General features: G+C 40.1%; 1 protein-coding gene across 7 annotated transcripts in view; it reads left to right on the forward strand.

The window, feature by feature from the left end:
• EYA1 (EYA transcriptional coactivator and phosphatase 1) overlaps positions 1-13,095 on the forward strand; it is a gene marked incomplete at its 5' end in the record, with an annotated part of 153,561 nt that overhangs the window by 69,515 nt on the left and 70,951 nt on the right. For 4 of the 7 annotated variants that reach the window (XM_082015646.1, XM_082015647.1, XM_082015650.1 and 1 more), the window contains 2 exons: positions 895-944; positions 2,358-2,485. In XM_082015646.1, the coding sequence (XP_081871772.1) occupies positions 895-944; positions 2,358-2,485 (178 nt within the window). Of the gene's footprint in view, positions 1-894; positions 945-2,357; positions 2,486-4,333; positions 4,397-13,095 lie in introns of those variants that run through there. The other 3 variants (XM_082015648.1, XM_082015649.1, XM_082015645.1) reach the window with 2 other exon arrangements.

A 13,095-nucleotide genomic window follows, 5' to 3' on the forward strand; every position in this document is an offset into this window, starting at 1 on the left:
TTTCTGGCCTTCCCAGTGGAACCAGATTCTTTTTCTTGATGAGCGGCCTCAGAGGTAAATGCTACACTTCCTCCTATTTATTTAGAAAGAAGTGTTCTTTTAAGTAATTTTATCAGAAGCCTCATTAGTGACCGGAATTTTTACGAGTAAGACCTTGTGCAATAACGTATGGGGGTTTTATTTTAATTTGCCCCAGTTGGAGATGGGCTTGTGTAATACTGTTGGTCATATATTGAAGATCTCTACCCTGGGTAGACCTGCCCCTTTTTGTCCCCCCCTCAAAAAAAATAGCGTCAGCCTCTCCGGCTTGCCTTGCCCCTTGCCTTTGGGGTGAGCTGACTTGCGGGTTCCCCGCTGCCCAGGCACGGGGGAAGGATGGCGAAGAGCGGAGGAAGAGGAAAGCCAACGTGATGAGGGCAAGAAGGTGTCAAGAGTTGAGGGGACAGGAGGGAGAGAGAACCCGGCCGGCGATAACAAGGGGGAAGAGGGGTGGAGGATGCTGGGGGGCTCGGGGCCGGAGCGGCTGCCGCAGCTCCCGCTGCCCTTGGCGGGGCGGCACGGCGGGGTTTCCTTCGTGGGGGTGCGCGGCCGTGCCGTGCCGTGCCGTGGGAGGAGTGAGCCCCTCTGCAGCTGTCACGGGCCCCTGATGAATCACTATCCCGTCACTTGGCCGCCGTCCCCCGGCGCGGGGAGGAGGGAGAGAGACCTGCCGAGGAAACAACAGTTGAGCCTTCAATTTAAAGACAATATGCCTTTCACAGGCACCGCACCCTCCTCCTCTCCTTTTGGGTTTAAAGGACAGAATTGTCATCCGCAGTGATATACTTTCTTTAAATTAAGGCCTCGTAGTAAAGCGGAGTAATAGAGGCTTCTGTTTGTTTCCCTGGTTTACAGGTGCAGAAGTCCCAAACCAGTTCAGATGTTGCTGTTTCCTCAAGCTGCAGGTAAGGATTTGATTGAAAATTGCTATTTTTCTGCAAGCCTTTTATTATTTTTTTTTTAATGTTAGGTGATAAGTAAATTTTTATTCTTCTTTTCTGCATTAAGCAGATGAGTAAGTGCTGGAGCGTCGCTTTTACGTGCGTGCGACCAAGTCTATAAACCACCAGCACGTACACTTTTTCACTACATTGTTTGACTTTATATTAGATACTGGCTTTTCAAACTCATTGCAGTATCATCCTTTTTTATATGTAGATTGGTTTAGGTATGAAATATAAAATGAAGGATTTGTGTTCAGAACTTGTGATAAAATCTCAATTAAAATGTGAAAACTTCATGGCTGAAATGACACATTGAAGGATGTTTCTACCATTACCGTGTGTGGAATTTTTAATATGATTTGAATAGTCTTTAAAAGACCCTAAGCATTTCTTTTAAACAGAAAAATTACTGGTTCAAATGCCTTGGAGGCACAGTAACTTATGAAATTTCTAATGGGAGCAATTACTCTGAGTACATCAAAAAACATTATCAAAAGTTTTATGTATAAAGAAACAGAAGGATGGGACACTTCAATCACAAGCTTCCCCAACATAAGCTAAAGGAAATGTCATGGTGGTGACGGCTATTTGCTTTTTTATGTAAGGCTATTAAAAACGCAGATTGGAACTATTCAGCTGCTTGTGTGCCATATAAGTGTTCAATTTTCGCTTTGAATGGGAATTGCTCCTTTCTTATTTTGACTAAGCGACAGCTGCTGAGATACAGCAGAGTGCTAAGGCGTACTAACGCCTATACGGGTTAACTATAGGTTGGTCATATCCCTTTTCAATTGGGCACGCTTTATGTAATCCACAAAGCAAACAAGTGAGCAGACATAATAATGTTTTAATGCTGCATTTGTTTCAACGGAAACAGAGGAACAATTAAGTAGTTTGCCAGAGTAAACACATACATCAGGAATATCTCATTCCCTGTCAGTAGATGATAGGTTTCCACAATTGCTTCAAGTCTTTTATTTGGTTTGGAGGCCCATTATATTGCCACTGAGTGGTAAATCTTGAAAAAGCAGAGTGTTAATTTGTTGTTAAGCGAATATATGTCGTCATATATTGGTGATTTCGTCTTTGTACGTATCTTAAAAATACAAGGTGACACAAATGTTTAAAGTACTGTACTTCATATCTATATTTTATTTTGTTAGAAGCTGCAAAAATAATTGCAGTAGCTGGTCAGCCATGTCGGGGGGCTACAAAGTGAGTTTAGCACTAGAAAAGATCAAGTTGGGAGAAGCTGTTCATTTTTTACTAAGTGTTTTGGGGATGTTGATTAATAGCGGGCTGCACCTCGTATAGGTAATTCCTCTGTAATCCATGTTGAATATGTCACTAAAACTAGTTGCATCTTGTTTTCAGGTCTATGGAAATGCAGGATCTAGCCAGCCCACATAGCCGACTAAGTGGTAGTAGTGAATCCCCCAGTGGTCCAAAACTTGATAACTCTCATATAAATAATAATTCCATGACACCCAATGGCACAGAAGGTGAGCCACCGTTTTTTTAGTGTTTCATAGTTTGTTTTTTCTATTTGAAAAGAACACTGTAAGAACACTGCACCAGTGTTCTTACAGTCAGTAAGCCATATAGAAGAAATGTTTTACTATTTTAGGTGTTCTTTGTTTATGTAATGTGGTATATAGGGCTGATACTCAATGTTTATCAGTAGTTACTATTATCAAGTTTCAACAATAGCTTTCATTCCAGGTTTATGTTCCTTTCATGGAGTTTGAGTGGCCTGAGCAGACAGTACATGCACAGCTTAAGAAAAAAATCCACAAAACCTGACAGGGTAGTTTAGTGATGGGAAAAAAAGGAAGTGTTTACAATTGTCGTACTGCAAAACGCAATCTTTCAGTCTTTTTCACTATTTCAGTATTTCTTTATGTTCTCACTATTTTGCAAGCTCTTAAGGCTGTGAAAGTTTTGTCAAGTAGACTCATAAAACTGAGTGTTGAAATTTCCTCGGGCTAGCTTGCTGCTCTGATGGAGTGGCCAGAATTCGAACAGGTGTAGTAGTTCAATGGGGTAAACCGATACCTATTTTTCAAGAAGCAGTCAGGCAGTTGATAAGTTATGTTTGTTCTCGGTAGAATGCTAACAGCAGAACAACCTAACAGCTTTGCCGGTAATATAATACATCTATAATACTTATAATAATACATATAATGAAACACAGAAGGGTTTATATAACAAGCAGCAAAAAATACTCTTTCCTGTAGCATTTCTATAGCAATAGTGGGAAAGATCGTACATGACGTTTGGCTAGCTATGTGAACAGAGGTTTTAATGTATTACTAGAAAAAAGACTCATGCAGCTTCAAATATTACTTTTCAATGTAAATGTGTCGTTAAACAACTGTTGTAGAAAAGATATGCCTTTTTTCCCAAATAACTGGGTCATATTAGTGCTGTCAGACTGTTTAGGATTATGGCCGTGCATTGCATTCTTCCAGGAAAGGCACATGTCAATCAAACAGATGTCATCCTCCCTCAATTCCCCAAACATCTCTGTTATTCATTCTAATTGGAGTCCTCTGTAATGGGGCGGGTTTATGGGTTATCAGATTAACAGGCATTTGTGCCAGAGTTGCGTATAATTTACTTTTTGCTATTGCTGTACGAGTGTTGCTGCAATCAAATTTTAAGCCATTTGAAAAAGAAAAAAAAGTAGCTTTTTAAAGAATAAATAAAGTGTTTATGTGTTAATGTAGTTTAAGAAGAAAAATATTTCATGTTCACAGATGAGCCTTCTTCCTCTTTAATACCCAAGTATGTTGCTATAATTTTATATCATATGATCAGGTGTATACCAGTTTTGGTATAGGATAAAATTGCTTGACCCTTTCAAATTAAAATTCCTCTTGTTCACAGAGGCTTTTGCTGTAAAATTAATCAGTTTCTGTACCTTCTATGTAACTTGGAGGTTCTTTAGTAACACAAAAACAGGGAGAGTTCCTTGAAACGCTGAAAGACACTCGCCATCTGGCTCGACTTCTTGTTCGAAGTAGTTGTTTTGTGCAGGCATACACTCTGAAAAATGGGGTGTTTAATATTACCTCCTCAGGAAATTACCTATATATTGTATCTATTCATGCACTGACCTCAGGTAGCAAATAATTTTGGAAATAATATCCCAACTTCTCAGTAGGTGTCACAATTTATCGAAGAAAGTAAATTAAATCATGGTAACATATTTATCTGACACTAGAATTTTTAAAGTTCAGGCTTACTCATTTTGGGTGAATTCTACCCAGAAAGCTGTAACTTGCAATACGTGTTTACCTTCTGAGACGAAGCCAAACGATTTTCTTGTGTTTGCAATTTTCCCTCAGGTGACATGACCCTCCTCAGCACTGCAGACTGGTTGCTAAGCCCTAGCACACAGACCCCCGCAGGTTTGGGTGGCCGCGGTGGGCGCAGCAGGCGTGGGCACTCAGCATGCGTTTTCAGATGTTGTCCAGAAAGCGTCCCGAGAAATAGCTTGTGCTTGGCGATTCTGGTCTAAACTTGTTAAATTGAAAATTCCTGTCTCTGATTGCTCTTAACTGACAAATAAGGAAAAGTTTGCAAAAGAAACATAATTGAATAATTTATTTCCAAATTAGATGTGTGCCAAGAGACAAAATTTGTGAGCGAAGCAGATGTCTAAGAATCTGAAGGTGGAATTTTTAATGTTAATCTGTTTTATCTTGAGAAAATGTTTAGTTTGGGTTTCTTGAGCTGCTAAGCAGGCTTAAGAGAAAATGGAGTGAATGAAGCAAGGGATTGTTATTTTTTTTTAATGAAGGGTGAAGTAAAATTATTTTTTCTGAGATTCTTGAAGCAGAATCCTGCTGAGACACAAGTGGCAGATTGTAAGGATGCAGCTGTAAGGGCTCGCCAAACACCTTTCTTAAAATGCTGCAGTGTGGTTTGCTTGCTTGTTGCACGTGGAGTGGAGATGAGGGTTGCTGAACCTTCACATGTTAAATATAATATGTGAAACCAGCTTCTAATCTACTACGCACTCATTCTCACTAACATGAAAAAGCCCTCCTTTTCTGGCATGAGGGACCTTCATGTGAATGAGAAACAGGGCCTCTAGGTATTTGCATGTTATAAATATCGTGTAAAGATATGTTAAATTTGATTTGACTATGGGTGTGATTTCGGCAGGTTTCCATACCCTGAAGTGCAGGATATGTTCACTGGATGAGGGAGAGGAAAAAAAAAAAAGAAAAAAACTCCAAACAAACCCTGTCCCAAAGTGAAATGGCCCTGTTTCAAACAAATGTTCATTAATTCCTCTAAGGCATATTTTCAGACTTGTCTCTTATTGATGTTGTTCTACAAGAGGATGTGGTTGGAAGATAGCTCACTGTTATTAGCTAATGTTAGCTTCACACTTAGTGGTAAACTTTCAAAGCAGTGAATGGGGATTTAGTTGTGTGATTGAATCTCAGTTTAATCTTTGCATGCAGCTTTTGTATAATAACTCTTTGTGTGCTTAATTTCACTTTGGTAGAGCAACATTACTGTAATGCAGAACTGACCAGGTAGTGCTGGCCGAGGACCACAGATGAAGAAATCCAGGGAGTTTTGAGTGACTGCTATTTATTTCCTTCTATCTAAACATTTTTAAACAAGTCAGATTTACTACTTGCCTCAGACAGCAATTGCTCTTCGGGATTCTTTTAGAGCATGGTGATTTCTGTAGAACAAACACTATCCTTTTATGTTTGTAGCAGATCATGAGACAGTCTTTATAGCTCTGGATGTGCGTGTGGTGACAGAAAAGAAGCATTTCCTTAACATCTTGATTTAAAAAAGTCATAGCTAATAAGAAGTAATTACTTAGCTAGTGTTCGGATTTTTCTTCCTTTTCTCTGGGCTGGGCAGCATGATCTTCAAACCAGTGATGGGGAAGTAACAAGGAAATAATAGACCTTGACCAGTCAGAAATTTCACAGGATCAAATGCAGAGGAGTAACACTAAAATGTCTGGCTAAAGTCTCTCAGAAAAATCAGTCCTGGCATGCCAAGGTGGTGCTGGTGATATAAATACTGCAGGTTTTGAATTTTCCATGTTCTCTTTAAGTGTTTTTCCACTCTGTCATAGGGAACAGCAGACACTGGACACCATTGTCTGTCCAGGGAAGTTTGGCCCTGTATGACTTGCCTAAGAAAATCTGTTTAAAAAAAAAAAAAGATAATTGATGTAGGGAACAAAATGTTCATAGTTGTGCCTTATCAGCAAATAAGTTGTTCCTTTGTCAGCGAATTGCTGTGATGGGTTGATACTGAAGGAGTTAAAGAAACAGTAACAACAGAAGCTAATAAAATTGCCGTTCGTTAAGTTTTTTTCAGACAGCTAGTGGCTTTTCCAACAATAGTGCCCACTTTGGTAGATATACTTTAGAGGGGAAAGGCTGTGAGTAATCAATAAATTTGAAAGGAATAGCAAAGCCGTTTTCCACAGCAGATGACTCCATCCAGTTTTTGCCTACAATGATTTTCACTTTTATCTAAAGAATGTAAATCAGTTCTGATGGATGACATAGAGTGAAAGCCTGTGGCCCACCATGATGACGTTTTATGCAAGTGGAATGGAAAAGAATAGATAAAGACTGGGAGAAGGAGCCATGGTTTTACAAGCAACTACACTTGATCCATGTTAGGAGTACGGAGCTGCTTCTGCCCTCATTTTTGAGTGTTCAGAAGGAAGAAGAGAAGGCATTTTCATATCAAACAGGAAGGGAAAATGGATAACAAATTGAAGATCAGATTTTCAAAGATACACAGGAAGGTAGGCTTCAAAGGTAGTTGGACATGAAAATTCTTTTGGAGAAAAAAGGGTTCTCGCTCTTTAAGTACCTGCTGCAACATGAGAATGAGATCCCACACAAAGGCAGTCAAAGCTCCCCACTACATGACTATCTGATGGGTGGCCATTAGAAAGGTTGTTTTAAGTCTGGTGAATAAAAATCCATCTTCAGGGTTTCAAAAGGCAGCGCCATGTAGTATGTTTTCTGTTGAGTTGCAGTATTAGAGAATGGAGAAAAATTGTTTTCAGCATCTTCAGTAGTAATGGTGGAGTAAGATTTTGAAATCCATAGAGGGTATGAGCTGGTCGTTGTTATGGCACATGATGTAGGTTTCTGTAAGTAAACTATATGTTGAGTACTAGTTGTAATTCTAGCAATACTTTGTGGCACTCAAAGTAGTCTTTCAGTATTGCAATCAAGCCTGGATGTTGTCAGTGAATTATTTTTAATTTCGTATAAGTTATTCATAGTTTTTAATACTTAGTCATAATTTTGTGTACTTTGGGATGCAAAGCTGTGATAGGTGATGGCAAACAGACAAAATGATCCTCCTTTGGGAGATGCTTGGGTTCTGGTACCTTTTAATTGCTCATTTCTGGAGTTTCTGCCAATTATGTATGCTGAAGTTTCTAGACTTGTGTTTGTGATTAAGAACTTGATTAAGAACTTGTAATGGATGCAGGGATACCTCCATATTTAGACATCCTGAAATAATAGTGCAGTAAAGGTAAATCTAATATTTTCATTACAGTAGGGTGTTAGTAGCAAGAACTATTGATGCTAACTTCTTTACTCAGCCCCAGAAGAGTGCAAGAGGACAGTTGTGTGGCCAGAGGCAAAGACTGCAGTGGTCCAAGGACCCAGACTGGCAAAAGCAACCTGGGGGCCTGTAAGGGGCTAGTAATAATCCTCAACCTGCTGCCACTTGTGGAGAATAAAAATCAGATCACACCACTGCCCATTTATGTGAAGGCAAGGGGCTGACTTGGATTGTCTTTTCTTCCTGCTCTTTACCTTTTTCTTCTTGCTGTATTACATTGGCTTCCTTCCAGACTCTTTGTCTTATCTGTGCTTTTATTCTCCTGCTTTCCCAAGAGTCCTTCCGTCTGTTCTGAGCACATGTAGCATAATGCTCTATTATTCCCCTTTCATAGGTTTTTGGCCAGTGAAATAACTTGTCTACTCCTCTGTTGGCTCAGTCCCATAACTCCTGTTGCAAGATCTTGAGGAGGAGACTGGCTAATAAATACTTACGTATTTATTGTCTTTTCTGTATGTATGTGCACCTGTTTGTGAAAGCTTCGCCATTTTGTTTTCCCCCATAACATTTTCCTGAAAGAAAGGACCTCATTTAAGTGAAAAGTTAATAGCGGTACTGGTTCCCACAGACAATTGAGGGAAAGAAAATATTCCACATGACAAATGACTTTAAAAAAAAAAAAAAGGAACATCTTGGAAGCACCGTTATTTTAATATAATTTCCTTTTGCAAGCTTCTCATAAACGTGTTCACAACACATGCTGTTCCAGACTGTGGATGGAGCGTGGTGGTGTGAGAGCACCCTCAGAGTGTGTCTGAGGGTCCCAGAGCCCTGCTGGCACAGTGGCTTTGCACAGGCTGCGGGATGTCAAGAACCTGTAAAATACTCACTGCTTCACTGAAAACTGTCACTGCGACACATCGCGCTAGGTGCGGCGCCTCTCCAGTGCGACCGGCCTGTTATGCCCAGTCTGTGTGTGTGCAGTGACGTGATTGCACAGCGTAAGATCGAAATATCATACACCTGGCCAGTAATACAGATGAGAAGGAAATCCAGCCCTTGCTATTAGTGTGCACCAGCAGAAACTCCAGGGAACAGGAGGAGAACATCTTAGTCTAAGATCACACCCTGATAGACAATAGGCTGATATCTGAAGAGCCTTAGCAACTTCAGAGACTTGTGACTTGATGATTTATCACTTCCATTTGCATCTTGTAAACTTCTGAGGGGTTTTGCATACCACAGGTGGATAAAAAACCTGAAACGTGGCTACATTTCAGGGGTAGCCGTGTCATCTGACCCCTGGTCAGGGAGGGAAGTACCTGGTTTGATGCCACAAGCCGGGGAGTTTGCTGCTGCTGTTGGGTGGAGGGGAGTGCAAGCTGGTGCTACCCCTCTTTGTCCAGCTGAATTTGGCTTTAAGTCTGGCAGTCCTGGAGTTCAGACCATGGCAAAAGTAGAGGATATTATTTCCCACTTATGAAAGGTTCCACCCGCTTTGTCATTGTGCTTCTGTCTTCGTGTCTTAGTCTTGCATCTTGTACACCGAAGTGGCAGAGTGGGCTTGACTTCTCCGTGGAGCTCTCCGTTCACTTGAAGCCCTCTGTGTTCCCAGAAGGTAGCTGAACGCAACCCTCTTTGCCATTCATGGCTGGGGCTGTGACGCTGTGTGGTCATCCTGTCTGGCTTTGGCTAAAGAGTACTGATATTTTACACGGACGCTGTGCAAACTGTTACACATGTGCAGGGGAGTTGCCATGGTCAGATTCCCTACTGAGGATTTAAGAAGGAGGGAAAAAAGAAAAAAAAGGAAATAGGCCATAACGCTTCTAAAAGGATTGTCTCTGGATATATGCTGCTTCTGTTTGGACAGGAGAGATACAATCATTTGGTATAAATTGAGGAGTGTGAAGGGGTAAGAACATGAGTTTGACTCAGATGGTCTCATCTCCTAACTACAGTGAATGAGACTATTTTGTCCCATGACTGTATTTGTCAGCTGAATATCCAGGTGAAATCTTGATGAGCAGCCACAAATACTATCAAAACGTGTCTCCACCCAGGTGGTGTTGAATTTTATTTCTGATTTTGCACCGTAGCGGCGACACCATTTCTTCGTAAATTTAAGGTTTTTACTGCTAGTTGACCAGGTACAATGATGTAAAAGTTCTTTCAGTTGTAATGCATAACGTAAGAGGAAGATGAGGGTCGTGGGGGAACCGTGCATGCAGTGAAAGTTAAGTTTTAGCTGCAGCCCAAATGCTGCAGAAGTTTTGAAGCCTTCTCACATCGGAGGAGGGGAGAGCAGGAAAACAGTCTGGGCTTGAACCAGAATGTGCTGCTTTGAGCAGGGACTTTCTTTGAAAACTAAACATAAATTTAAGCTGGAAATTACCTTGTAGTAATTACCATCTGGTAATTTCCAGACAATGAGATTCAAGGAAGAGTCCTCTGCTTTGAGAAGCAGGAGCAAATAAGTGTATCGGGCTTCATGGTCAGGAGGTGATGATTTGACAGTCTGTGGTAAAGGGAGAGAATAATGTCCTCGATAGGAATTAGTATAATTGAGTAACCTGTTTATAAGTAACCTGTAACCGTTAGTAACCTGTTTATAATTACAAGATTCTTCAGTACAGAGGAGGATTTGAATAAAATAATGGAAAATATCATCAGCTCAGAGATTTAAGGTAGAATTTTTGTCCCATTTTTAGTGACAATTTATCTTTGAGCTTTCAGGTGAGCTTTGGGCTTCTAGCGGGTACAGAAAGAGGATGGTATCAAGCAAAACAGTGTATGAATAGTAATGGATACATAAAATACCTCATCAAGATATCTACCTGGTGTTTAGCTGCTAACATTATTTGAAGATGTCACCTTGAGACAAACCAAAATGGGGCTAGAAATTGTACTTACATGTATGTCTGTAAACAAACTGACAGCCTTGCTTACCTTGTTGAGACCTTTTGTGCCCCATGAACACTGAGTTGTCAGCCAGGAATGATTTAATTTTGCCCACCTACTTATGTAATACAAATAATGTAACATTATAGTATTAATTCAGTCTCAAAACTGCAAAATTAAAACCAATTTAATGTCAGCCATGTTTACAATATTTCTATTCAGGTTTAATGTATATGGCATAGCTGTTAGCAAAAACTAGTTCAGTAGAGCAAGCCTTGGATGTATTTTAGACAGTCAAAGTAATTTTAAAAAGATATTTAAAAACTTCACTTTTTGCATGCTTGAAGGTGCAATCTTTATGATATATTCGTATGACTTTTGTGTTAGGAATAGCCAAATGTTAGGTCTCTAAATCCATGTTAAAGACAGCCAGTACCTCATTTCTCATAGCATTCTTTACTGCTATATACACCAATGACTGTATGACAAACCATGAACTCAGAAAGTTGTTACTTGGCCAATGAACCACATGAACTTGTGGGTTCTGGTTCGAAGTTCTCTCTCTCAGTGGAGTTCAGAAACTGCCATGTAAGTCATTTTTAACCACCTTCTGTAATATAGTTGACAAAACGGGGCACGTTGCACTTGCGATCTCTGAGAGTCTTAAGAAATGTCTTGACAGTTGATACAACATTGATCAGCAGTTCTGCTATCTCAGAATTTTTGTGCTTTTTTTCTCAGAGCTAGCATGTGTGTTATTATCTGCTACTCCTATTTTTTCTATTATTCTGTTGTGTGGTTTTCTTACACAGGTTTTTTTTAATCTTGTTTTTAGAATCTCATAAATGACTAGAAAATAAAAATAAGGAGGAAAAATGTGTCTCTGTTGACACAGCGTCTTAAGCTCCTTGGTATATAAACCAAACTTGTATTAATAATTCTAAAGAGCTGTTGAATTATTGCCGCAGATTAGGAATAAGTTAGCTTTCTTCTTGAACTTCGTATTGATAATCTGTTTTATGAGTGATTTTGCCAGCACTAAAACTTAGTAGCATATTGCTAAATCAGAGTCTGTCTCTAATGCAAGTCTGATAACTCTGCACCTCTGTAAAGGTCTGTTTTGATAAAGGAGCAGCAGAAATAGGAACTGTCCTCTCTCACTTTGTGCGGTCTCTGCCACGACTGAGCATGCTGTTGGCAGTTGCTGGCAAGCTTGCAAGGTGTTCTGTGTAGATGTGGCAATATTCCCACTCGCTACCCAGTGCCATCCTGAGAAAGCTTAGGACACGTTGCAGAAATGTTAATTGTCATGGAAAATGTGGAGAGCTGAAATCCAGAGCATGCTTAAGGGGCATGTGGCAGGGCCAGGTCCGTGCCTGTCCGAAGCCTTGCTCCCTTGGAGCGCTCCATACCTCTCTGACGAGATAGACATGGATCATTCACGCGCTACTGTGATAGACTGGCAGACTTGTAACCTTGGGAAATCCCTTCGCAGCTCTCTTTTCCCGTGATTCTGGGGTGAAATATGCTCCACTGAGGGTCAGTTTTTGCCTTGGGCAAATGAGAGATCTTCCTTTGCAGTGAGAATACACATGGTAAATATTTCCAGCCAGTAAAACCATGGCTGTTCCTCTCAGTTTATTTCTTTGTACGGCAAGCTTTCAGCCTCTTGAAATACGTTTAGGCTCAGATGGAAGGAAATATGCAGTCATTTTCTGGCATTTTGATTAAAATGCTTGGGGAATGGAGGGCTTTTCAGATCCTATCCATCTTTATTAAATTCCCAAATAGCTGCAGCACAAAGGTCCATTAAGGTCATGGTTTTTCCTAAAGAAGGCATGGTAGGGCTTATTTATTATCACCCTACTAACAGGTATCCAGACCAGGAATAATGAGAACAGCCTTTCTTATCCTGTTTTTTGTATATTCAGGAAATACAACAGCTGAGAGAGGAGACATAAGGAACAGTTGCTATGAAAAATTTGTGAGCACCTCAGTCAGCAACTAGAATTCACTTCTATGAAGAAGGCACTGCATTATATTTCATGTATGTTACCCTATATCTTCAAAAGTAGTATGTCTAGTAAACAGCATTCAGTTATAAACACTGTTGCTCACAAGTATTGCTCATGAGTCATAGAGTCAGAAATTCCATTTTGATGAGTTTTTCCCCAAATGGTGTCTTGAACAAGGATCTGAGATCCAGATAGGTGCAAAGGCATGTGAAGTAACCTTTTAAACCAACGACAAGAGAAGCATTTAAATCCACTTGGAAAGAAATTATCCCAAAAATCTTTATCTAGAACAAATGATGCTGTAGGTCTCTATATTGTGTGAGGTGGCTCAGCATAGTCCTTGGACTGCTATTTTGCAGTGATCCAAACAATGATATTTTATTTTATAAGGGATATAGAAGAATTGTTTCTCCGGTAGAGAAGAGGGGAAGAGTTTGGAGAAAGCATAGACTGAAATCTTCCACCCTTTACCCCAAGTTAGGTTGATCTGTCTCATCTTCCTCTCTTTCCTCCCCCACAGTTGTCAACTATAGAGAAAAGAATCTTTCATTGTTATTTCCAAAAGTATAATTGCATTATGGAAATTAGGTTCAGAAGACTTGCAAATTTGGGGG

This window comes from Phaethon aethereus (genome assembly GCF_964289735.1).
Source record: "Phaethon aethereus genome assembly, chromosome: 2".
In the NCBI taxonomy this organism is placed as follows: Eukaryota; Metazoa; Chordata; class Aves; order Phaethontiformes; family Phaethontidae; genus Phaethon; species Phaethon aethereus.